At 41.0% G+C, this 27,711-nt stretch overlaps 1 protein-coding gene and 1 long non-coding RNA gene across 2 annotated transcripts in view; one reads left to right on the top strand and one right to left on the bottom strand.

Moving 5' to 3' along the window:
• The window catches only part of vwa8 (von Willebrand factor A domain containing 8), a 77,054-nt gene that overhangs the window by 32,955 nt on the left and 16,388 nt on the right, over positions 1-27,711 (top strand). The window contains exons 26-38 of the mRNA XM_034885817.1: positions 1,680-1,831; positions 4,057-4,165; positions 4,808-4,946; positions 6,137-6,324; positions 8,929-9,051; positions 9,855-9,919; positions 10,087-10,212; positions 10,721-10,830; positions 12,873-13,024; positions 15,912-16,116; positions 16,230-16,311; positions 17,009-17,213; positions 26,884-26,992. Coding sequence (XP_034741708.1) covers positions 1,680-1,831; positions 4,057-4,165; positions 4,808-4,946; positions 6,137-6,324; positions 8,929-9,051; positions 9,855-9,919; positions 10,087-10,212; positions 10,721-10,830; positions 12,873-13,024; positions 15,912-16,116; positions 16,230-16,311; positions 17,009-17,213; positions 26,884-26,992 — 1,765 coding nt within the window. The remainder of the gene's footprint in view (positions 1-1,679; positions 1,832-4,056; positions 4,166-4,807; positions 4,947-6,136; positions 6,325-8,928; positions 9,052-9,854; positions 9,920-10,086; positions 10,213-10,720; positions 10,831-12,872; positions 13,025-15,911; positions 16,117-16,229; positions 16,312-17,008; positions 17,214-26,883; positions 26,993-27,711) is intronic.
• Positions 19-9,419, bottom strand: LOC117953152. Its single transcript, XR_004658574.1, has 5 exons — positions 9,322-9,419; positions 9,277-9,283; positions 7,198-7,200; positions 7,102-7,112; positions 19-29 (listed from the first exon to the last, which is right to left on the bottom strand). It is a non-coding gene; the product is annotated as an uncharacterized LOC117953152 (long non-coding RNA).

Below are 27,711 nucleotides of genomic sequence, written 5' to 3'. Positions count from 1 at the left end.
CAAAAAAGATGCTGTAAGATACAAACATGCTTCTTTTGTTTGCATTTAATGATCAGTGTCTCTTCAGGTCTCTTTAGGAAATGTGCACAGTATTTAGTCTAAAGACAAAGACAAAATAACCAGAAGAACTGGGTTTAGAGAAGAGGGAAATTAAAATTGGAGCTTGTTCTACTGCAGATCAATACTTGCTAGCCCAGGGTCAAGCCCTTATAGTTGATTTCCCCACCGGCCAAAGATGCTCATTTGCTGCAGATGACATGCTCATTTAAGTCAGATTCCATATTGCTTCTTTCAAAGCAATAACCACCGTTGACCCTAATTACCACTTCACATTTGGTCTTAATTGAAACTTTGTAGTAACTGGGAACCCAGATCAATACAGCCCAATGTTCTTTACATCCAATCTACAGTATGTTTTAGTTATTTCCAGTAGGGTCGAAGCTGTCATTGATCGTACAGCAGATTATAGGCCCAACAGTGTAAAAAAACATTGTAACGTGAACGTTTGAAAGTGCCATTATAGTCAAATTTTTATATCAAACATTGAACTACAGCCACAGAAAAATAAGAAAGTAAATAAATAAATATAATACATATTTTTCTGTTATGTTGCTATTAAATTCATTTTATATATAAGTTATATTTTGCAATTAGTCGGCACCAGGACGGGGTTTTGAACCAAAGTTCAATATATCTTTAACTCTCAACTACTTGAAAGCTTGTACCAACTTAGATTCATAATCCTGTTTGCTTCTTCCTTTATCAGAGAGTTGTTCAGACAAAACTCTCTGATGGACTATGGCGTGGTTTTGTAGAAAACCAAATATTTCAAGGTATCCAAAGTCATTGTTTTGTATCAGCGCTGAAAGTGGGGTATCTGGTGCAAACACAAAATTCCCTGCCTTTAAGGGAGAACTGCCCTACGAAATAGTCAACAATATTTACAAATGCCTTTTTAAAAGTTCCCAGTAGCCAGAGTTGTACCTGGGTTACGTCAACATTTTATTAACTTAGTTTAGTTTTAGTGAAGCCTCCGTCTCTCTACTTTGGTTTCCAACCTCTCCGTCTCTCTCTCTCCGTTTCTCTGCTTTTATTGCCTATAAACCAAACATATCGCCATTGATACTGTGCAACACAAAAAATGTATTGCGGCAATATAACTTGTGTCTCGCTCATTATATCACAAACACAAAACTGCCTCAGCAAGAGAAGAAAGACTTTTCTTTGCACTCATCCGTCAGCGTTGTGGTCAGAGTCTTGAGATGACGGGCTGTCTTCCAGATAACACGTTATATTCCAGACTGTGTCCCTGCATCAACCCCTGTTGTAGACTTGTAAATCATTTTAACTTTCTTTCCTTTTTTGACCCTCTTCACTCCATCTTCTCTGCTTTTTTTCACAAATTCTTTATCCTACCTGCCACCCTCCCTGCTCTTTCTTATCTCCCTGTCATTCCTCTCCCTATCCTCCCTGTCTCTCTTTTCCAAATCTACCTGCTCCCTCCATCCTTTTCACCCTCATCCCCCCCCCCTCTGTCTCTCTCTCTCTTGCCGGGTCCCTACTCTCTCTTTCTTGTCACCTTTTTTTCCCAATTAACCTTTCCGACTTCCTGCCATTCACTTCCCCTTGCTTTCCCTTCTCTACCCTTTCCCTCCCTCCCTCGCTCTCCTACTTCACAGAAATTCCCGGATGAGGGTTTGGCCAACGTGGTGCGAAATGTCTTCGACTTTGACTCGTACAACAAAGACATGCGAGAGGTTCTGATCGAAGCGCTGCACAAGCACGGGATTCCCATCGGAGCCAAGCCCAGCTCTGTCAAACTGGCTAAGGAGTAAGGGCATCAGGAGCACAAAGACGCACACAAACAAAGGATGACACACACAAACACAAACATTGAAGTTACAAACACTGAAGGCACATCCATGTACATCCAGTATCTAACTACTGGGCATTCACACAAAAAAAGAAGAAAAAAAAAACGATCCAGTAATATGCCGCAGAGTGGTGTGGCAGGGGTGGAGTGTCAATCAAACTGCACATTTGTGTGCATCCTGTTATATTCTTGAACCACCCATGGAGCACAAGTAGACTTTGTATTCCACGATTACTGGTTTCCGTGAGATTGTTGATAGATTTTCGGCCGCACTTTTTTTGAAGGCAGCTTCATTTCACAGGAGAGAGAGAGAAAGAAAAGACTAGCAAGACATGGCAAGTGCTTTGTTGTTGCAGGAAACATTCAGCTCTTAAACTAACCCCCGGGCAGTTCAGTGCTTTTGTTTTGTTTTTTACCCTCACAATATTTTAGAACTGTTGTGGCAGAGATAGAGGCAGTGATGTTTCCCGTATCCTGTACAGGATTCTCCCACCGCCTCAAACCATAGCTCAAAACACACCGACAAGTCTGATCTCTGGTTACATGATTGGCCACCGCAGCGTGATGTGACGGTTTCGTTTCTCCAAAGGTTGAGTCTGTGTCAACTTGTGGTGAACTAGCAGGATAGTCTGTTGAAGTTTAAAACTATTGGATGAACCCAGGGCCACTCTGGATCTGCCATAACCAATGGCTAACGTTTGGTCGTAACCTTTTGTCATGCGCAACAATGTGCAACCATCGAGGCTTGTGTTTAGCATTAGCATTGAGCCAGGCCGAGGTCCCCTGACGGTGACTGATAATCTCGTGTGCTGTCATGACATTTATCTTTGTTGGGTGGAACCTACTACTGGAAATCTATTCTAGTAAATTGCGTTAAAATATTAACCTGTACGTCGTCATAACCTGCTTTCTATAGCAGGGATTTGCAAACACAAATCATATTTAAATTACAGTTAACGCGATGAGATACAAAATTCCTATAACAGACTTTCTCTAATTTGGTATTAGATATTTAAATTGCTTTGAAGGTAATGTCTTAAGTGATTTTTTTTTTGGCTTTAGCCCTCTGACTTGTTTCTGACTTGTTTTCACACGAAATGAAATGTCTCCTCACCACTTCTTGAAGTGTTACATTAATGGCTGACTAGATCATTCACATTACCTCACCTTTCCTACAAGAAAAGGGAAAGATACGATTCTAACATCCACTACAGTACATTGTCTCGTTATGCGCAGCTTTGTCTTTAAAATAAAGGAAAATATTTGTTTCTTCTGTCTCCTGTGGTTTTATTTGATGTATCACATTCATAAATCATAAATCCCTCAAGTAACATCTTAGAAGAGAGCAGAGCAGAAACAAGTATTTTCCTTGAGCAATGACAAAGCTGATTGTATAGATTATCTGTTCCATTATGTCTGTACTGGCGTCATTCAAGCTCAGTGAGTCTTTTTGTTTTTAAAGCCCATCTTGAACAGTTTATATCCTACAGCATCTCACGTCTATTAAAGCCAAAAAAATGTCTCTTGATTTCCAATTTTGGGCATGGAAAACAAGTAAGTTCTTACTTAATGTATCTCATTGCCTTTCCATTAATAGAAATATTTATGGTTAGAGAACTGAGTGTCTATCCTCCAACACCATTTATCCACTTGGACATTTTTGTGGTGATTTTTGCGGTCATGTTGCATCTTTTACCCCACCTGCAGCCAATAAGGTTGTGGCCACAATCCAGCTATGATTCATGGGAAGACCAGTAAACATCTGGACAGACACAACAAGCCGAGACACACAAACACACACACGCACACACAGAAACAATTTTTATTGGCTTCTCTCTAGAGGCGTGGGGGATCAAATTAAAGCCTTTGTTTTTATGAAATCCCAACTAGAACAGAATACCGCTTCCATCTGAAGTTATTTTGTGGTGGCCATGTTGATGCCCTCATAAGATGAGTTGATATTGTTTTGAAGTGGAGATGCAAGATGGTGACAGAAAGCCCCATTATTTCACCAAGTGGAAAATTAGAAAAACAAAAACTGTGAGAGGTCTGCCAAGTTGCACTCAAAAACACATGCCATTAACTTGCATCGTTGCTCACAACTTGCTATATTTATATCTCAGGAATTCACAGTTTTCCCGTTCTTACCAGGCAGTTGTCAAAATGTGAACTTCAATCTGTAGGTTGCCCCTGCCAGAGGTCAAGATGACGGGGTACTGGACAGTAAACCAAGGTGGCAACGCTCGGCGCAAACTGCTCTGTCCCTCTGAGACACGCCCCATAGACATCAAGGTAAACACTTGTGAAAGTACACTAGCAGCAGATATACTAGTTTGTTCCTCCACATCTTCCATATGTGGTGACTTAGGAAAAGGATCAAAATTACACATGTATTGTCTTATTAACACCTGTATGGCAGTGTAGAAAAAACAAAAACAGTTTAGGCATTGTAAAGTAACCTTAATAGAATAGTTGTATTGTCCTGTACCAAATGAAGTGACTACTAAGGGTACATCCAACACTGAGAAGTGGGTTATGCTGCACGAGGGCTTTAAGCAATCTCTGACCTCAACACTTTTTGAGATCCACTGTAATCCATGTGTTTAAACTAACCACAGCAATCCCTCAAGTTTGTTTTCTTGTAGTATCATCTTAAAGCCTTTTTAGGAGTTTTTTTTTTTTTTGTCAACTTGGCATGACAGCCCTCAGTATTTGGCAAAAATAAACAAGCAGCCTCGTGATCTGAATCCAGCCTCTGTAACTAAGTTACTCAGAATTTCGACCAGTGTTCATATTCTCGTGTGTGTGTGTGTGTGTGTGTGTGTGTGTGTGTGTGTGTGTGTGTGTGTGTGTGTGTGTGTGTGTGTGTGTGTGTGTGTGTGTGTGTGTGTGTGTGTGTGTGTGTGTGTGTGTGTGTGTGTGTGTTTTTTCCAGGGCCCTGTGTTTCTGCGTGTGCAGAGTTATCCCTGCAACAGACAGGAAAGCAGGGCTTTGAGTTTCAGCGAAGAGAAAGCCCACTGGCAGATTCCCATGAATGAAGTAAACATCATCTGTGATGTCACCACCAAAGATGGTACGCACGCTCGCTCGCTCGCTAACATGAATCATCTATCAACGCGGCCATGCAAAAAATTCATGGGTCTCAGTGTTTACTTAGATGTACAGTACATTAGAGGATCCAAATGAATATTGTCAGATTTATAGATACTATGGGGAGGAATATTCAAAAGGAACAATTCACTCATATGCAGTCTTCTTCTAAGAAAAAATGAAGACAAGGGATGCTCTTTGAATGGAGAAATTAAAAAAACAGTCTTATCTAAATCTTGTGTTACCTAGAGATGTGCTCATGATTTTCTCGGAAATGAATCATTCAGCAGGAAAAAAAACTTACAAAAGAATTATTGAATAAAGAAATCTAAGGCGACTAAGACCAAATAGTCTGATTAGTCAACTTATTGACTCATTGGGGGCAGCCCTAGAAGTTTTGACTGGAATCAGTGGTGGAACTGTCATTGGATAAAACAGAACAACTCCAATGATAGTGATCATAAAACAGAAAAAAAGACATCAGACCATAAACAAGAAATGAGCAAACTGGACTAATGTTCCCCCTTTGAACAGTTGTTTTAAGCCAAGTACCCCCTGACCAATGCAAATGATTTTTGTTGGACAGAAAAGGTCTATATAAGGAGGAAAAATACAGCAATGTCAGCGATAGATTTACTAAAGAACAGCTTTGTACCTGTAAAAAAAACATTTAATTGCTATTAAGTAAAGGCATTTTTTTTGACAAAAGACAGTAAAAAGATGAATGTAGGGCAAAAATAGTTTGAAAATAGAACTTTGGGAAAAAAACAGTAGAAAGAACGAAGGGACTAAGTAAACACTAGGGCGTTAAAATTAAAAAGCAGCAAAAAGTTAAAAAAAGTCGGAAAGAAAAATGTCGGAAGGAAGTAAGGCAAAGATAGGTTGAAACAAGCGACAAAACCTTCGAACAAAAACATGAAAAAAGACGGTAGGAAGAAGGAAGTAAGCCGAAAATAGCTCGAAAATAGTAAAAAAAACTTCGGGAAAAAAACTCCAGTTGGAAGGGAGTAAGGAAACACTAGGGAAACAAAAATGAAAACACATTTTTTTTTAAATAGTAGAAAAATGAAAGGAAGTAAGGCAAAAAAGGGTAAAACAAGCGTCAACACTTTTAGAAAAAACTGACAAACTTGACAAACAGCAACAAAAACTTCCTGTACTTTTATTTTGCAGATGTGTTGTACGTTGCAACGTGTAACCCAGTGTCGCTGTTCTCCATGAAGGAGCGCGGGGAGACAATTCAGTGCATGGAGCTTTACGACGTCTTCCCTAGGACCGTCAGTGGCGTCTGGCAGCCCTTCGTCACCGTGGCACCCCTCGGGAGTCCTCTGGACGGACAGGTGGTGCTGCACGAGGAGCAGGTTGGCATCACACACACACACATACACTTTAACAATTAATTGAAGTCCTCTTAAAAATAATAATTCACAGGGACATAAATATTACATCCATCAATGCATCCATCTTTATCCGCTTATCCGGTGTTGGGTCGCGGGGCCAGCAGCTCCAGCAAGGGACCCCAAACTTCCCTTTCCCGAGCCACATCAACCAGCTCCGACTGGGGGATCCCGAGGCATTCCCACGCCAGGTTGGAGATATAATCCCTCCACCTAGTCCTGGGTCTTCCCCGAGGCCTCCTCCCAGCTGGATGTGCCTGGAACACCTCCCTAGGGAGGCGCCCAGGAGACATCCTTACCAGATGCCCGAACCACCTCAACTTGCTCCTTTTGACGTGACGCAGCAGCGGCTCTACTCCGAGCTCCTCTATGACTGAGCTTCTCACACTATCTCTAAGGAAGACGCCAGCCACCTTCCTGAGGAAACTCACTTCGGCCGCCTGTACACTAAAAATATTATAGATATGGTTAAATACATATACGAGACCATGCTCCATTAGCATACAGCAGGTCTTCATTCAGAGCATATTCCTCTGTTATTCGTGGGTGTAAGCAACAGCGTCTTGTCATGTTAGCAGACAGTGCACAATACTTTGCTAGCCGTTTAGCCCTCCTATTGGACATCCCAAGCTGAAGTCTTCTAACAACCAGTCTGACACACACACACACACACACACACACACACACACACACACACACACACACACACACACACAGTAAGTTAGTCTTAGTATTATTTACTGAAACCCAACCTGTACACACACTAACTCTGTTCACAAAGTCCAGTCTGAGGTCCTTGTTTACTGACAAGTATAACATGTAATGTGACACTGACACTGACTATTTAAACTTTTTTTTAGAGGACATCCTTCCAGATTTAGAATAGCTTTGCCGCTGTCTGTTTGGATTTAAAATGGTTGGTGGTTAGTGGTTGTCCTCTTTTACCCAAGAGGACCCTGGCTTATGACAACAGAGCGCCATAGAAGAACAATGCATAGTTAGCTATTTCTCCAACCCGAAGACTTGTACAGCTGGTGCATATTAGACAAGAGGAGGACTTCTAAAAATACCGTGGCGATGGATCATGTTATGTCTGCCTAAAAATGAAGAGGTCCAGACAACAGAAAGTTCATTCACAGGTCACTGGCTTTCCAGGGAAATCACATTCTCTCACACACACACACACACACACACACACACACACACACACACACACACACACACACACACACACACACACAATTCACATTCAAGAAGCTGGAATCAGACGGGTTTGACTCCGACCTGCGGCCCTTTGCTGCATGTCCGCCCCCCCCTCCCCTTTCATGTCTAAGCTGTCCTATATAAATGGAGGCCTGAAATGCCCCAAAAATTATCTTTAAAAAATACAAACATTTAAACTGATGGATCGATTATCAAAATAGTTGGCGAGTAATTTAATAGTTGGCGACTAATCGATAAATCTTTGCAGCTAAAATGCACACACAAACTTGTGCCAGCATGCACAGATGAACAAACTAAAAAGATGTCCTATCCAAGGATATACAAAAACAAATACGTCCACATGCAGGGACATACACGTGTGCACACACATGTACACACGTTCCTCCAGAGGCAGTATATGTTTAGAATCAGGAAATGGGGTTCGCCTTCTCTGAATAGCTCATCCAGTCCTCGGTACAGTAGTGTGTGTGTGTCAGGAATGGGAGCCCATAAGGAAACCATTAGCGTGAAGCAGAGCAGCCGGTGCCGAGGCCAGCTCCCCTGTGGCTTCTGCTTATAAAACTCAATTGAAGATGTAGCCTAGTGCGTCACAAACGAAACCCTTTTTGCACACAGTTCATCCAATACGCACTGTATTCACACACACACACACACACACACACACACACACACACACACAATAGTAATTGAAGTAACAGTGTTCATATTAGCTGGAGCTAACTCAGATCCAGGGGACTTTACCTGGAGAATAGCACCCTCTGTTGGCTGTAGTAGAGCAAAAGGTTATGCAGAAATAATGCACTATGTACAGCGTCCAGTACTTTAGCTTGAGTCCAAATTAGGTGCGGCACGAATTTTGCTACGTGTATTTGTATGTGACGATAAAGTACCTTTACCTTTAAAAAGACAGAGCTGTAGCAGCCGGATCAAACAGAAAGTAGGAATGGTCCGACTTGTTGCTTCCAGATACCGATTCTGATACCTGAATTTGCGTACCGCTTGATCCGATACCAGTGTGTCACATATTTAGTTATGTTTTAACAGCTGCATACTACTCTCTCTGTACGGATGTGATGTGATTTCTATCTTTGCTCTTTGGTCTGGCTCATCTCTAACAGAAAGGCAATGTCCGCAGGCATGAGGATTTTGATTCTTCATTCACATTTTATTTGTTTATATGTTAGCCCTATATCTTAACTTGCACTATTTCCTTTTGTCTTAGATTTATGCGGGTTGGGATTTCTCTTTCCGGAGGTTTGAGCATATTTTGATGTTTTGAATCCAGTCTTCTTCTAACATTTTCATTCTGCTTTCTGTCTGTCTTTCAATTTGTCCCTCTGCCAGAGTAACACAGTGCTCCATTTGGACATGGTAACGGGTGCCGTGCGGAGGCTCATGCTGTCTCCGGATACTGATCCGCCTTCTGCCACCAGAGCCTCCAGTTGGTGGAGCAGTAAGGAACCACAGGTCAGAGGTTTAAGTGTTTGGAATCAATCTCCATAGTATTAAGTTTACTCTATTAATTTATAACATCATTAAAAGACAATCTCCCTTAATAAACTTTACACAGGACCGGGAGCAGTTTTAGCCTCTACAGCTAATGTCCAGCTGTAACCCCCAGTCCAGCTAAAAAAAGGCATCCTAAAATACAATGTATAACATTAAAATGAGTTACATTACATCTATGATGACAGCAGGCCTAAGCAAAAAGTATTAAAACTTACAAAGACGTGGCACACAAACAAGCAAGCATAGATGGTGGCAAAGGCATTAAAGCAGTCCATGCAGTAAAGACAATACAAAGGAGACAAGAGAAAGGAGAAAAGTCCCAGAGGACACATAGACTACAGGGTTTTCCCTGCCATCATAGGTCTTAGATGCAGCATCCAAGCCATTTTTGGCAGCACCTAAGCTGAATCAGTGTGAAATGCAGCAAAAAAAGCGCCAAAAAAGTTGAAAAAAGCATCAAACTAACTAAAAGATTTTTCTCAGATCTAATAATTGGAATTTCTTTAGAAACTTTGTTTCTCTGCTCTAGCTTTTTAAATTTTGTAGACACCAATATAGTAATAATAAGGGTCAAAAATTAGGTAGATTTGCATTTTTACTGTTTTTTTTTAGGAAAGACCCCTAAAACCAGAGCTAAATATGCACACCTAAATCACCTAAATCCAATCTTTTTTGTTTTTGTATTTGTTGGACTAGTTATCATTTACACTTTACAAATCATTCCAAAGTGAACATGTTGTGTATTATGTGTTGTTTTGCAGGGAGGGCATAAAATGTGTCATGACTTCGCCCACAAAAACTGGCTCCTCTTCTACAAGGAGGAAGGGTAAGCTACTCAGATGTGTATTACATGTTTCCTTTTTTTATCCAAACCATATGATGGCATTTATAATGTGCATTATTTGCTAGTGCCTGGGCCCCTTAACACAAACTTCAGATAGCTTACCTTGGTGTCCCATGTGCATGTCTGTGTTTGCTTGTTTATGTGTGTAGCAACCAGCTGGAGGTGCTGGATGTGCTGGAGGGCCGGGTTCACTCAATCTCCCTTCCCATCAACCTGAAGTCTGTCTATCTCGTGGCAGAGGACCGCTGGCTGCTGCTGGAGAGCAACACCAACAAGTGAGTAAGGGACGGGCATCAAATCTCTCCGAGGGTCTAAAGCTTTAAAGTGGTCATATTATGCTCATTTTCAGGTTCATAATTGTATTTAGAGATTGCACCACAATAGGTTTACATGGTTTTATTTATTTTTTTTAAACACCATGTTTTGTCGTACTGCACATTGCTTGCAGCTCCTCTTTTCCCCCTGTGTGTTGAGCTCTCTGTTTTAGCTACAGAGTGAGGCATTTCACTTCTGTTCCATCTTTGTTGGGAGTTGCACATGCACAGTAGCTAGGTAATAGCAGGGCAAGCACAAGAACGTGTGTTACAAAGTGACGCACGTTTGTCATGGAAGTAAAAGTTGGATTATAATAGAGCTGTCCCTTTGGTTGTGAACTTTTTCACTTTGTAAACCTCATGCATGCGCAAAAAAAACAACATTACACAATAAAGAAAAGGGAGAAAGCATGATATGGGCAGTTAAAATTCACTCATGATGTAACATGTTGTGTGTGTCCCCGAATAGGAAGTTCCTGCTTACCAAGCCAATGCATATGACGGCTGAAGACTGTGGAGTGTGTCAGCTCCACAGCATCAGTGAGGATTCCGTTAGCACAGGCCATGGAGCCAGCTCAGGTACACACACACACACACACACACACAAACACACACACACACACACACACACACACACACACACACACACAAACACGTAACAATGGATGTCTCTCAGCTCTAAACAAAAATGGTTTCAACTTTTTTAAATGAAAAATAGAAAATAAAAATAATTCTACTTGCCCAAATTTTATTTTTACTAGGCTCTATACAAATATATCTTTTTTGGTGCTTATCAAATAATAGTTAGGATAATATAACATTTTATCGTCCATAGACTTGCAATACAATTTCCAAGAATTAAAAAGACAAAACAACATCATGAAAACAAAAAGTTAAATATATACTGTATCAGGCATCATTAAATTAATAAATAATGAATACTGTGGGGGCCCAGCCCTGTAACACTGGTCATAGATATTCAATAGTCATAGTCAAATCTGAATGAAGAATTTCCTTTAAAAAATGATCCACTTTTATCTGCCTTGGACTCAAACTTGCGCCGAGCAAAACACTGAAGCTGTTTTGACATCCTCTACTGCAGACGTTTGAAAGAATCCCTTGCTTCAGCTCTTCTGCAGCCATCATTGTTCTTCTTCTAACAAAACAAGCCAGCAGTCACACGTCACCAGAACACTATACTTGATTGGCCAATGGCAAATTTAAATCAAATCATTCAAAAAGGATTATCCGATGTGGACAAGGTGAGTGGGGGCAAGGGAACGATAACTTTATTTATGATGCCTGAATGGGCCAGCTGGGTTGTTCTCTTGACTTTCTTGACTTGACCCGAGTCATTGGGCAACCCTCGTTGTTGAAACCTGACAGGGCTTTTATATAATGTTAACACTTATTAAAGACATAATGTCAACCTTGCTAACGAAAGCAAGCAGATGGACATACAGAGAAATAGGTCTGCCTTAAAGAAAGACCTCTGTCAACTGGCCTTGAGTCAAACCAAATATATGGCGCCAACCATGCCTGTTTCAACCAGTTCGTAACTGTTCATAACGCTCACATGTCAAACTGAGTGAGAGCAAAAATGTGAAGTCATGAGTAATGTCCAACAATCTAGACTGAAATAGTCCACAAAGGTCCGAAGTCACCGTAATAGCTCAGTGGACCTAATTGAAGACGGTGAACTTCATTGTAATTTTAAAAGAAGAAATATATGAGCTCCTCAGTGAGCTCATTGATATAACAGACACATGAAGTACACTGATACAGTTCTCTGCAGAGTCAGGGTTGTTCCAGGCTCCATATTGGGCCATGGGAGGGGGGGGTGACTACGCATGACAGTATACATGTGTACAGTAAAGGCAATTCTGTGATACGTTATTTGAAAGTAATCCGTGCATTTATCTATGATTTCTGAACATTGGACATACTGTGTAATGATTGAGTAAATTAAACCCCGTTTCACAAAACTGATTTAAAATAATATATAATTTTAAGATTTAAATAAATCACTGAGAGAGTCTGGTACAGCCTTAATAGATAGAACTGAGGTTAGCGCTCATATTCAAGTACATGTTCTGCTTGTTTAACGGTTGTTTGGTAAACTGCTGTCAAAGACATTTAGAGAAGATTTAAAATTGCTATTGTTATTCTCAATTCTTTTAAATTATTGTGCTGGTGATCTTCCTTTTGGAACCCTAAAAACCCTCTTTGGGGGGTTTTAGCATTTGGTTTTAGCCCCAAATGCTCAAAATTCCCGTATGCATGAAAATACCCTGAGAATGAATGTCTGGTACGTTAACAGAAGTCTTTCTCTTATTTATTTCTCTCAATGTCAACATTTATTTCACTGTTTATTTTCTCTCTTCCATCTTGCTCCTTTCAATTGCTCCTTTTCAATTCAAGTTGAAATTTGTTTCTTAACTTCTTTCTACTTAAATAGTTGTGTATGTCCACTATATCTGTGTATAGACAGTATGTGTGTTTTATGCTTGTATATGTTTTTGTCTTTGTGACGCACTTTGGTGCAAACTTGTTTGCTTTTAAAGTGGTATATTAATGCATTAAAACTTAAAATGAAACTTTCTTCACTCTCTCTGTCCCAGCGGAGGTGTGTGTGCCCCAGATGCTGTCATGTGAGCAGCTGCCCAACGAGAACCTCAGTGCCGCTCTGGACCAGAATATCGTTTCACCCAACCGTGTACTGGCCGACACCGGCTCCTTTGCACGGGTCGTTGTGGGATTCCCAGACCTCGTGGTAAGATTATTATAAAAGGACTTGGTGAAAGATCGTTGAGACGTTAAGCTTTTTCAGATCTGAACCTATCATTGGACATCCAGGGTCCTATTTTGCAACAGGAGCAGCGTGGCGCAAAGCACGATGCAAGTGTCTTTGCTAGTTTAAGACCAACGCAGTTGCTAATTTCCCGTCCCGCGCCAAATGCACCTGCGCCCATCTGTGCGCCCATGGGCGTGCTGGTTTTACAGTGAGGTGTGTTCAGGTGCATTCTGGGAGTGTTGCTATCTTGAGCAAGCGGGAACTGATTGCGCCATTGACTAACAAATACATAACATTTCATTGTTATTTTAATAGTGCATTAGTAAAATTTGCCTAGGTTTATGCACAGCACGCAAGCTATGCTTGTTACACACACAGGGAAGTGCAGCAGCACACACACATGCAAAAGATTAAAAAAATATATATTATGGTGCAAATCTGCCATCAGAATGATAATTCGCCAAGATCCAAAATTTGCCTGGCTTTTAAAGGGAATGGGAGTTGGTCATTGGTTTATTGCAAGTTAAGCCCAAAACACACCTATGATTAATGAAGACACTAACTACAAAGCTTTTGAATCATGCGCCGATGCACAGACCCTTTTTCCGCTGTCAAACTAGCAAAAGTTGATTTAGACACACTCTTAACGCACCTGCACCAGTCACTTCACTCCATGCGCGTAGATTGTTAAAATAGGACCCCGAAGCTGCTCGGGACAACGTTTACCTGCGCCCATCCCGTCTCAGTGGAATTGGCCGGCCTTCTCAGAACTCAGCTAAACAGTTCTAAATTATGAAACCACATCCTGTCGGGACAACAATGTCCTAATCCCACAGCTTTTTATGTCAATGTCAGATGTCTGGTTGGAGCACTGGTGTAGTATCTTCTCTGCACGAAAGATACCTTTACTATCTACCGAGAAGAGGAAGTTTTTGGTAACATCATTACATGTCTTCTAACTTCTAATTTCAAGTTGCAATTTTTCAAAGAAAACACCAGTCAAATTTGATACATTATTTATGGGGCATTTTATGCCTTAATCTGACAGGACAGCTGAAGACCTGAAAAGCGAGATAGTGAGAGAGAGAGAGAGAGAGAGAGAGAGAGAGAGAGAGGAGGGAATGTCATGCAGCAACGGGCCACAGGTCAGAGTTGAACCCGGGCCCGCTGCATCGAGGAGTAAACCTCTATATACAGTATGGTGGCCCACTCTACCAAGTGAGTTATCTGGGCGCCCAGGTTTTATTCAATTTTATTCAACTGATCTCTGACTCTGCTCTCGGAGAAAACTATGTAGCCTACATTTTAAACATTGCCCTACACTATTAATACAATATACAGAATATTGAAAGCACTGATACTTTACTAAAATTAGTTTGCATTTGTTTGGGAACCAGATAAATGATGTTAGCAATGAAATGGTACCAAAATAACAAAAACGTAAAACTATTATTCATTTTACATAAAATTCCTAACCAACATGTTAACTGACTAAATAACTAAATGTAATTTGCAATTGTTTTCTAAAGTAACCTCAAGACTGGAAGGAACACCCATGGATGAAGTTGTACTGGAAGCCATGTTAATCTTGGCATTTTCACCGCTAGATGGGAGAAACTCTTACACAATGTAAAATTAGGTACTTAGACTCTGCCTTTCATTGCACTTTTATGTTGTAATAAATGTCTTAAATTTCATTCATAAAGGTCCTAAAAAGTCTTAACCTTTGATTTGTTGAAACCCTGAGTGCCCTTTTGGAATTTGCATCAAGGATTGTTAACGGCAGCCACAAAAACATGGTGAATTCTCTAGGCTGATATTGTCAGTGTTACATTAGAAGTTTGACACCAGGGAAAAATTGCCCGTCAACTATGACTTTGTTTGAGCGCCAATGAGCATCACCCAAGTAAACATAGAGGCCAACTACCCTCCTTCCACCGGGCTCCTGCGCTCAGTCGTCACTGAACATGCCGATCCTGCACGCCACGATTTAGCCACGGTTCTGCAAAATATGGGCACAGCCGGACACAGATATAAATGTGTGGGTCTGTGTGACAGTGTTAACCTAGTCTCACGTTGCCAGACCTGCCTCCACACATCTACAATTAGCATCGGGAGGGAACTTGTTTTGGTGTACATAGGCAATTTTAGACCCTTTTTGGGGGGGCTCGAGTCCCCCTAATTTTCATCTCAGCCTCTCTAAAAATAAAATAATAAAAAAATTTGACCATTACAAGTTCAAAGGGCTTGAAACAGGATTATTATCCTGTGTCTGTCATCGATGCTATGCACCTGTAACCCCGTCAAGGAAAGGGTTAACAGAAATGTAGAATTAGCCAATCAGAGTTAGTTGTGCTAGACTCCCCCCTTTAACACTTTTTGCATGCTCTGTCTGTGTAACATTCTCATTGGGGGCCGAGCCCCTCTAAATGTCTTATCCTAGAATTGCCTCTGGTTCAAAAGTTGTTTTAAACGTGCAACAGAAAACTCAGATAGTCTAATCTGTCTGGATTTACTCTGCAGAGATTTGAGGACCTGGTAACCATAGTCCTCAAATAACCCCAGAGTTTAAAATCTTACCACAAAGAAAGTGGTAGCTAGGTACTCACTCTAACGTGAGTGCACGAGCTGAACTGATGTATATTAAAGTGCTCATATTATGCTCATTTTCAGGTTTAGAACTGTATTAGAGGTTATATCAGAATCGGTTTACATGGTTGAATTTTCCCAAAAATATTTTTTTGTTGTACCGCACATTGCTGGCGCCCCTCTTTTCACCCTGCCTGCAAGCACTGTTTTAGCTACAGAGTGAGGCGTCACCCTTCTGTTCCATGTTGTGATCCTCTTGATTTCTTTTCTTGTCCAGTCCCCTAACGAGGTACACAGCTACAAGAGGTCTGTTGACCTATCAGTGATGAAGAGTGCTGAGACTGGGGCTCACATGTTCCTTAGAGGGGGGCTTCGGTCTGGCGCGGCCAAACAGGAGAATTGTGTCAGTCTGCTCTCAGCCAATCAGGTGGTCCGAGCCCTTCCACCCAACAAGGTGCCCCTGAAGGAGATCTACCCCAAAGGTCAGACTTCAGATCACACAAATGAGCTCAGAGACATGTGTTTTGTTTACAACCTAGCAAATTAACTTAGACAGTGGATGTGTTCAGACTTGTTTTCTGTTTTTGTCACTCAGATGTCACACCTCCAATGACGGCAGCGTACCTGGAGGTGACTGATCTGAACACCAAAAAAGTCAAATATATTCCCGTCCCGAGGTAAACCGTACAGGGCTGTTTTTTACCTTTCTTCTCATTTCTCAGTTTTACAAAATGCCTTTCCTCGCCTCCTCTCCTCCCACCTGAGATGCAAGCAGAGGAGGCGAGGGAGAGGCACGGGGAGTTTTAAGTGTTTTAAGTGACGTTGATTAAATGGTGAGATGCCTGCAAGCTTGTTCAGGCAATCAACTCGAGCTGCTCACACACATGACATGCCTCTCACTCCGTATCACACACATCAACTAAATCCGGACGCCTATTTAAGCTGCATAATTTCCCCATCTCTAGCTTGTCAACGCTCCTGCCGCCCTACACGTGTATCGCTACCTGCTTTCAGCCCCGCCACCACCTCAGCATCTACCTGCAGACTCCAGCCGGGGGGGAGCTACTTTATCACCCCCAAAAATCTGCGTATGAGTCTGTCCGGCAAACGCAATGTTCTGCTGTTATAATAAACATTTCAAACGTGAGTTGTCTGACTCATATATAACGTTGGCTTGCTGTCATGGTTTGAATAGTGCCGGTGCCGTAAAGACCAAGGACACACCTGTCCAGCCTCGCTCATAGCTTTTCCAGCAAGCCTCCTCTCTCTTCGTTTGTTCTCTTCTCTGAGTTCCATTTGGAAATTAGAAGAGCCTTTACTATGTCTGACTACTATTACTATGTTTGATATTAGCTACGTATTTGTGATTGGCAGGTCAATGACGGTGTCGCCTTACACCAGCTGGCTGTCCAAGGTGTCCGAGTCTGACGTGCTCATAGCTGCTCTCGGTTCTGGAGGCGTGGTCACCGTGGATATGGGTGGATACGTTAGGCTTTGGGAGACAGGATTGGACACCCTGCAGCGGTCACTGATGGAGTGGAGGAACATGATTGGGACAGAGGATGGCAGGCCTTTACAGGTAAGATCAGGACTTTATTTGAACATTTGAAATGGTTCATGGAGAAGTTGTATCACAAAGATGAGATTTACAGTTTATTTTTTAACATTAAAACCAAAGATAAATAAGAACATGTACACCTTAGTACAAGCAAGAAAACCAACAAAAACAAAAATCTCAGCAAGCATATCTTGCAAAATTAGTGTAAATGATTAAAATAAGGATTTCCGTGTAAAAAAAAAACTTTGTTGGTTCCACCCCCCTTTTCTACTTCTCTACTAAAGTTATACACAAATAATTCAATTCTTCACCTATTTATATATGTATACATACACATACATGCATGTATATCTACTTACAGGCACACATACACATGCCTTCCCATATACACAAGTATACACACAAACATTTTTTTCTTGTCAAGCTATCACCTACCTGTGTCCATGTTTCATCTGTCAGTAAAATCAAATCAAATAATAACTTAGACAAACTAGACATGATATATAACACCAGGAACAATGCAGTCAGTACACAATACAATCACCTTGAGTCCTTCTCATACCCATCCTATACATTGATTTAAAAAAAATTATTGGATGTAGAAATGAGTGAATAGAAACACTAGCTGCCTGCAATTTCTCTCAAAACCACAGAGGGGCAGTGCTACTTTATAAATAACTACAGTAAAGATGATTTCAGCAGGAAGTGGCTCTAAATTCTTGCCTCATGTGCCAGAATGTATAAGCTGCTGAAACATACCTAATTTTATGCGAACCGGAAGTTTCCAGGCCCAAAATGTATGACCTGGCTGTACTCTGGGTGAGTGTGTATGAATGGACTGTCATTGTGCTGATGATGCAATAGGTTTGACCCTCAGTATGGGTCAGAACATGTTTGGACCAGCATACTGAAAGCATTGTTAGGGTGCCCACATTCACAACACAGGCAGATACATTCTTTAGATAATGTATCCTCCCACATGTAGTGGGCATTATCTGCACATCTGGGGTTCGTGCACACGTCAGTATAAGAGAGAGAAGCCTTTACGTGGACTAAAAACGAGCAGATTAAAAAGACTGATCATACAGTTGGATGATGTAGTTGAGTGACCTTTTTCTCCCTCCCCATCTTAGATAAGTTATACAAATTCACAAATTGACTGTTATTGTTCTGTGTGCTGTTTAAGCAGCTTTTGCACCAAGCACATGTAGTTTTTCAGATAATTAAAATAAAGGGAGAGTAAAAAAATGTATTTGTTTTAATCTTTACCATTGTCTACCTCTACTCCTGCAAAAATGTATGAGAAGACTATAATCATTATGATTTTTATACTCGTTTTGGTTGCCATGACACCAAAGATTTAGATTTTCTTAAGTGTTTGCTAAAGGGTACAACCCAGGGCTACTGAGCCATAAATGAAGCTTTGACTGAGAATATAGTCATTTATACACATACTCCAATGCACCTGCACACATGTAATGCACACATGGGACCCCTCCTTTCCCTAGATTCCTCAGGAGTCAGGTCATCTTTGAAGGGGCACCTTGAGTCCACTGTAGGTCAGATTTACCCTGCTGTGCTCTGTGTTAGCTCACTGGAAGCAACAGTAGCACTACTGTATATAAACATACCTGCCTACAAGATATGCTACTTTGCCATACTCTTTACACATCTCACCTCGCTATGAGGTCACATGTTTGCACGTGGCAAATATGCACTGGGGCTCCAGATCTGCAAGAGCAAGAGAAAACATGTCATAAAAATCATTTCTTGATGTCAGACAGAATTGTAAACTCATACACTACGTTTCCGTCTTCAATCTGACATTGCCTTCATTCGAGGATTTGATAGCCTGATGTCGTCATACTCAGATTCTACCCAAAATATGAGTCTGATACTGCTCCATTGGGCTGGTGATTATGGGGCATGTTTCATCCAAAAATGCCATCAGAGCAACGGAACTCAACTCAACTGTCAACAGAACTCAACACCATGGATGTATTAAGAGAACTGGATACAGCGTTCGGCGGGAAGCTCTGTGTATTCCAATGAGATTGCTCAAAAACGCATAAATAAATCATGGAGCTAGGATGTTCCGCATTGACTGGCCCACTAGCAACAGTTTGTTTGTGTTGTTGTAGCACCCGGTAGCAACAAGCTCGTTCATTAGTTTATCTCTCTTGTGTCTCCTACAAGTACAGTTTGTTTGTATAGCTACATGGCAAACTCATGAACTCGCCGTTTCACTGTCTTAAATATTCACTTCTGTTAAACATTGAGTTTTTGTTGTTCCTGGTCATTTAAATTCTTATCTAAATAAACGAAGGATGTATTTAGACATAGAGACCGAACTTCCCAACCTCAAAGTGTTGTGCGCTGGGCTAAGTCCGGCCGTCCATGTTAGCTCGCTGGAAGCAAGAGTAGCACTACTGTATTTCAACATACCTGCCTGTGGATGGGTTAGCTCAGTTGGTAAAGCAGGCGCACATACATGTATATGAATTTGATGCAGTGGGTTCGACTCCCCCTTTGCAAATATGCATCACTTTCCGAATACCTTTTTTTTATGACAAGCTTAAAGAGTGTAACAATCAGGCTTTGAAATGGGAAAGCAGGAAATAAAAGAAATCAGGGCTGCACCCCTAACCCACAACGATTATTTTTGTTCATGATTAATCTGTTAGTGATTCTCTAGATTAATAGATTAGTTGCATTAGTTGGTTTTGGTCTATAAAGTCCCAAGGCCAAAGTTTTCAGACTTAAATGTCTTGTCTAATTTAATGTCCCAGAGGAGAGAAGAATCTAGAAAATATTTACACTTAAGAAGCTGGAATAAGAAAATCTGTACTTTCTTTACATTAAAAATTAATTTAATCAATAATTTGATTATTAAAATAGTCAGTGATTAATTTAACTTTAGTTTTGATTATTCTTTGCGGCTCTAATGCACACACATTCTTTTTCCAGCATAACGAAAGCTGATTTCCAAGTTTTATTAGCAGAGATCCTGTCTGTTGAGAGGAAAGACTCTTAGCCTTTGCCTGTGTGTGTGTGTGTGTGTGTGTGTGTGTGTGTGTGTGTGTGTGTGTGTGTGTGTGTGTGTGTGTGTGTGTGTGTGTGTGTGTGTGTGTGTGTGTGTGTGTGTGTGTGTGTGTGTGTGTGTGTGTGTGTGTGTGTGTGTGTGTGTGTGTGTGTGTGTGTGTGTGTGTGTGTGTGTGTGTCTATGCGTACATGCCGGCAGGTGTGCATGATTGTCTGACATTACTCTATAACAACGCCGTTGACATCATCATCATTATACACACAGATGCACAGCAGTCATCAGTCATCCTCTCTCACACGCCAATTGTTCAACTTGTGCCAAGTAGGTGTCAGCAGGTATCTAGAATAATATGACCACAGTGATAGCAGTTCACTCCTATATATCCACTCACTCAACCTGAAACTTAATTATACAATATGGTTGTTTTTACACCCGTATATCATAGTTCGGGTGTTTTTTTTTTCTTCCTCTATGGCTCTAGTTGGACACCTGCCATCTTTCCCCGCCCTCGCTCCCCAACTGAAGCTGAAGCTGAAGCTAGCTTATCAGTCACACTCGCTTGCTCCTTCAAAGCTCAAATCATCTGCAGCAGCGCCTTGCAGACTTGTGCCACAATCTGCAAACAACAGAAGTTAACAGTAACCTTCTTTAATTCTGCAAGTAACTTTTTTGGAACAAAGTGTGGAAGTGTATGGCAACACTTGTTACCACATCACACTCTTCCATGATTAATGGCATAATATAAAATATAACATCACAACATATAAAAATTACATCAGATAAAAGAGTTTTCGTAAACAGACTGAGCTCTGTAGAATAACAATAATAGTGATAATAGTGTACAAAAATGTTTTTCTGAAACGTTTTTTATATACAGTATTAATGTAGTTAAGGAAATAATGGTCCTGCTGGGACATTGTAATGTGACACTTCGCACGCATGCCCGCCACCCTGTCGCTGGATTATCCAAATGACTCATACCTCTTTCACAACCAGAGTGGGAACTTGAACCGTGTGTGGCCGTTCTTGTAGCCCAAAATGGACACATGTTGAATGGTGTCATTCATCATTTTCATAAACAAGCAAAAGTAGAGCATTCGTCATCCCTTTACTGTTAGTGATTGAGCCAGAATAGAGTCCATTAGCAGCCTGACGACACATCCCTGAGTTATGTTGTCACCAGCATTGGAGGTTTTATCTATACACAGTGTGATGATAAAGGTGGATTACTAAGACAAGCAGGAAACTGTGACCATCAGAGCTTGATGGAAGAGGTGCTCTGTTGTTAGGGAAAAGAAGTGTGTGTGGTGTTTATCAAGTAATCGCAATCCCATCCATGAACACTCAGTGAGATTGATGTGTCTAGCCGGTACAGCTAAGCCTTTGAAGACCCATTCCCGCGCATCAGGTGCACACCGTCCCAACGTGGCACAGGCATGTGTGCAGCAAAGCTCATGATCTGGTAGAGATGCTCACAAGTCTCTGAGCTAGTGTCGAAGTCAAATCTCGATTCATAGAGCTAGTGTACAAGTCAAGTCTCAGTTCTTAGAGCTGGTGTCCAAGTCATGTCTCAATTCTTAGAGCTGGTGTCCAAGTCATGTCTCAATTCTTAGAGCTGGTGTCTAAGTCATGTCTCAATTCTTAGAGCTAGTGTCCAAGTCAAGTCTCAAGTCTCTAGTGGTTGTAACGAGTTTTGTATCACTTGTTCAATCCAGGTTGCTTAGAACACTGCATAGCTTTGTATAATAACATAAAGGGAACAAAAGTTAAAGTTAACCTCCCATAGGTTGTAGCTAAAGCAAAAAGCAACCTAATGTTAGATGGGCAATGCTGAGCTTGGCTTGGGTGGCAGTAGCTCAGTCTGTGGGGAGTCCGTTGGGAACTGGAGGGTTGCTGGCTCAAGTCCCCATTCGCACCAATGTACGGAGTGTGGACTGGTAGCTGGAGAGATGCCAGTTTACCTCCTGGCCACTGCCAAGGTGCTCTTGAGCAGGGCACCACCCCCCCTCAGCTTAGGGCGTTGGTCCAGCACTGGCAGCCCACCTACTCTGACATCTCACCATTAGTGCATGTATGGGACAACAAGGGATCAATAAAGAGTATACATTATTAACATGTTTGCTAACCTATCAGGGTGCTGATCAAATTAGACTTGGTTGAGCCAAAATCCTTTATCTTGATAGCACATATTTTGCATTCAACGCTTCTTTTGTCTGGACCTTAGTGTCTGAAGTATTCTAAAGCCAAAGCTTCAGATGAATGGCAGAGCAGCTTCCGGTGTGTGTCATGTGTGGCCTTGCAGAGCGGATGCGTTACAGATTACGTGTTACGTAGGTAGGTTAAAGGTTATGCGAGTCTGAGTCTCAAACTCGAGTCCCCATCTCTGTGTATTGGTGCTGTTTGCAGTGTATGACTCACACATACATTAGTGTATAATCTCACGGCCGGGGTGACCTGTGGTGACAAACCTCTGACCCTTTACCTTGTCACAGAGCTCTGGCACCGAGCTCGCTCTGGTTACTTCTGCGAGTTCACACACACACACACACACACAGACCCCCACACACACACAGACCCCCACACACACACACACACACACACACACACACACACACACACACACACACACACACACACACACACACACACACCTCCTGTGGATCTTCAGTAAAGTAAGCTGTCTACACACACAGATGCTCTGTTGGTTTGCAGCTGCATGGGACAATGAGGATGTTTGAGACCCTGCTGGACCTTGTCCCCTGTCCTTCATGTTATTGTCATACGAGGATCGGCCAGTTTTTCTCATGTAGATTTGTAATGTCAACAGCCAACACAGCTGGACTTAAGAGGATGAGTATTGTGTGTGTGTGTGTGTGTGTGTGTGCGCTCATGCACACATTTATCTTAGAACATGACTGTGGTAAACATATGGTTGAGTGGTCTTTCATGGTCAAATGACGATTGCATTGTGTTTAACTGTATAGGTGTACCCAATAAAGTGACCAGGGAGTGTAACTGTGGTAAAATAGATACATCAGCGATAAACTAATATCGCTCAGACTTACATATGTTGCTGCTTTTTTTTTTTAATTCAGGTTTGAAATATTTATTTACCAACTAACTGTTACTTACTGTTATTTACAGTTATTATTAATATCATGATTCACTTGAAGTGTACTTTTAATGTTAAGTTCCTTTTTTATTTAGGAAAGTTAATTGGATTAGTATTTTGAAAAATGTTTAAGATCAGTGATTTTGATCATTATTTCAGTTTTTTGACTTTCAGATGCTGATCTATACTCTGCTAGAGAGGTAAAAGAGGACAGCTTTTTCTTGGTAGACTGACCGTTTCAAGGCTTACACTGGCTGTTAAAAGGTGTGTGGTAAAAGCGAATGAGCGTTTTCAGCTATTAACAAGGTGCCCATCTGCACGGCATTTAAAACCAACATCTGCTTCAGATGTGAAGGCAGAGATTGGAAAACTTGAAAAGCAGAAATGCCTAACAGAGTCTGTGGATATATGTTGAGAGGCACATTTTATTTTGAACATTTTCAACATAATACGCAAAAGTATTTTTACGTTTTACTGTGAAGTGGTGCAATCTCATAAAATGATGTCCCACCTAGTCATTATATCCACATTACTGATGATTAATTTATCAAAAATCTCATTGTGTAAATGTTTTGTAGTCAACACTACAATATTATTGTGGTAGTGATATCACGGTATTTGGTCAAAAATATTGCAATGTTTAATTTTTTCTCCATTTTGCCCAGCCCTACGCCCACCCCTCACACTGCATTAAACCTCCCAGTCCATTCAAAACAATGCCGTCTAATGGCTGTTTTACAGTAGCTGCAGCCCAGCTGGCGTGCGCAAATGTCACGTCATGAGAGCGCCATAACTGTGGTTGTCGCGACACTAGTTGCAGTCTTCTTCTGAACAGAGGTGGCGCTAATGAGCAAACGGTATAAACTTTGCTATTTCCACAGACTAGAGGAAGAATAAAAAGTTAAACAACAGCAGAACTTGCATGGACGTCAGTGCTTTGATTTGATTGGATGACCTACTTTATCAGATCAAGCCTTTCATTCACCATAAAAGAACTCTTCTTAACCCAGTAAGTTTACAAGAGAGACCTCCAGTCACTGTCAGACTCCTGGCATCCGGTTACCCTTGAGCTCATTCAGGTTTCCTTTTTCCGCTTTGTCGCGTATCGCAGCAAGAATTACATCATTTTGACCTCACTTTTTGCACAGCGCCTTCGATGCGTCGACTGTAAAATGGCTGTGAAAAGCCCAACTTTTTCAAAAATTTTAAGGAAATTATTTTCAGGGGATTGGAAGAATGAAGGGGTCCTGTTAATCCAGGAGTGGGCCTCCTGAGATGGATAGGGTTGCAGGGTTTGAAAAAATTGTCAATGTTGCATGTTGTGTGTTTTGTATTTTGTTTAAAAAAAAATTAATCACAAAAAAGTTAAGAAAAAAGGTTTCTATTTATGGCAAGACCGTTGCCATCAAAAAATGACCTCCACATTGATGATAAACTACTATTGGTAAGATTGCCACGACGGTGGCCACACAGTTAAGCTTAAGAAGGCACCGTGCCTTCCACATCTATCTTAAATGTTAAAACATGATGTATAAATACCATTATTTATTTACTTTCATCCATTGGGCCCAGTTTAATGTGCAACTCAGTTGTAAACAATATATGCAACAGGGGGTCCCTACACCCTGCAGTAAAACATGCTGACAAACAAATTATGTCATTTTACACACAAAGAGTAATATTTATAGTATTAGTTTATCACACTTGCAGGATATGTTTAAATGTAGTATATTCGCTGCCCTGGAGGCGAGGCTTAGTGAGTTTAAGACACAGCTCAGCACCATTGAACCAATCTAAACCTGATGCTCTGTCTCTCTTTCACCTTAAGGGTTCCCTGGGCTAAAAGCCGTTGAAGACCCCTAGTCTAAACCTAGCCTTAGTGTGTCGTTAAGTGGTCTTTTGTTTAAATCTGCGTGATAAATATTAAATATATTGTGTCCAACACTTCCTGTCGGTCCATTGTGCGAGCTGGTTCCCACCATGAGTGTTATCTTGTCCTTGTAATCTGACATGGTTTATATCACACTGAACCTCCTAATCTGTGCTAAATATAGAGAGCTCTGCTGATGCAGCCGCTTCTCGTAGATGTGAGGACGGAGCTTGAGCTCCTCTGTGTCAGTTTGAGGTGTGGACAGTGGACATTCTGGAGGGACAGAAGGGGTCCCTCTCAGCTGGACCGCTGCTCCTACTAGATAAGTGTCTGTTTAACTGCTCAGTGCATGACGATTCTAAGAAGAAAAGAAAAAAGAAAAGAAAAGGAAAAAAACGGCAAAGGTTGAAGGTGTCTTTGACAATAAAAGAAGTAAAAATATGACACTGGGCTATGGCCAATAAAAGAGTGCACAATTATCCATATGTGTATGCACTGTATGTTCACATATTATTTTCATTTTCCTTCTCTCAAATGTTAGGTAACAGCAGCCTTATTCCTTTAAACAGGAACACTTTTGACTTTGTCTTTATTGATATGCAATTCCTTTATTGATTTTTCTTCCCACATTTTATACCATATGAGTGATTTGTGTACCATGTCTGAAAATAACAATAAAAAACCTGAATGACATGGAGAGATAACAGCCAAGATAATAACACACACAGCCATCCACAGTTGACATCAAAACCTCATTCTCCATAGATACCATTCAGTTTGCCGCAGTACGTAAGAATTCGGCTGAACTACAGGGGATGCATTTAGTTTCCCCCTGAACTAGCCATTCCTCTCTCACTCCATCATGCGTGCCATACTCTGGCTGGCCGCCCTGCCTCAGTATGAGAGCCAGAATGCTGATTTTGGCACCGATAGTGGCGTTGAGATGGACCTCAAAATCCAAAACTATAGCCTCTCTGTATCTCCGCTCCCACCCTCTACATCATTCTCCTGCAGGGAAAACCATAAACTATTCTATCTATCCTGTGGAAAGCTCAGACTGTAGAGAAACAAAGTGCATTCTCTCAATGCTCTGACTAGGTGAAAGGTAGCTGATTGTTTGGTTTTGTTGGCTATCACACATACTCATTCAATGCATCAGGAGGTTATCAAAAAAGAAAGTTTTTAAGAGTTGGGTGAAAAAAATGGACAAAAGGACATTTCATCTTGCAAAACACAGTTTTTGTTATTGTGTGACTTTGGTTTTTCAAAATGGAAAATGTCAGGAGCTCATAAAACTAGCAAACAAACTAACCAATGGAGGTTGCGGTAGAGTAGTAACTCCCGTGTTCAGTGAGGTTAAATGACTGATATTGTCAAATGAGTCTGGTGGCTTTAAAGAGAGTATTGATTGATGTGGTCATTGTTTAAAAAAAAAAAAAACAGACCATATATACTGTACATGGCAAGATTGTGATGGGTGGAAAATATTCTACTATAATAGTTTTCAGTTTCTTTGTCGGGGCTGAACCGGACCTTTAACCCTCATAAGCTGGGGGCATCTGTTTTCTCACTTCAGAGGCTTAGAACATCTGCACCGATGTATGTGAATCTGCACCTGTAAGCTTTAAGCTGACCCACATGGTATCTCTCACTCCTCTCCTTTCAGATTACCATCCAGAGGGACAGCGGTCTGGATGTCAGTGCCCCAAAACATGGCAAGATTGACCCCAACAACACTCCTCACGTTGGGGGAAACCAGTGGGCAGGAGGCACAGGTAACCAGTGTTTTTTACTGGGTCAGCAGCAACATGCACTAATTATACAGTGTGTATATCTATTCACCAAAATGCTTATGAAATCTGTGATGGAATTTTACACACTCATCATATGATTGATGGCATGTAAAAAGGTGTATATATGAGACAGTAGTGGTGCTAATTTGCCCTTGGGCAAGGCACTTAGCCTTCGTCTGCTCAACTTCTTAAAGTGTTTAAAGGATGGCAGTAAAAACTGTCTGTATGGGACTATATATTGTAGATGTGGAACAATAGAAAATTAATAGACACCAATTGTTATGATTGTTGAAATTGAGATGGGCATTTTTATTTTTATGAAATGTTATGCAGAACACAGTAATCTAAAGATAAAATCTTTATGAAATTGTTCAATGCAGCCCTTAGTTTATAGAAGTTTAATTTAAAAAAATAAGCAGAGAAGCACTTATCAACAGTTCAACAAATTATTGTGTATCTCAATGTGCTCATTTTGCTGTAAGATCAGTGGGAACTTTTTACTGTGTTAATGGAAACTCATAAAAAAATCTTTTTTGAATCAGTTATTTGTTTTCTAGAGGTGTCTGCAAGAACTGTGATAGGTTCATCTCTAACAAGATATTTATCTGGTGGGATGGCCCTCCCTTTATACCCGGCGGCTACATCATTGGTTTCTCTTTATATACAAGACAATCCTGGGCAAGACACCTCCCTATTTGTTA

The sequence above is a fragment of the Etheostoma cragini genome, chromosome 11 (genome assembly GCF_013103735.1).
Source record: "Etheostoma cragini isolate CJK2018 chromosome 11, CSU_Ecrag_1.0, whole genome shotgun sequence".
Classification (NCBI taxonomy): Eukaryota; Metazoa; Chordata; class Actinopteri; order Perciformes; family Percidae; genus Etheostoma; species Etheostoma cragini.
The sequence above is the reverse complement of the archived record's forward strand: the minus strand, read 5'-3'. Positions and strand labels throughout refer to the sequence as shown.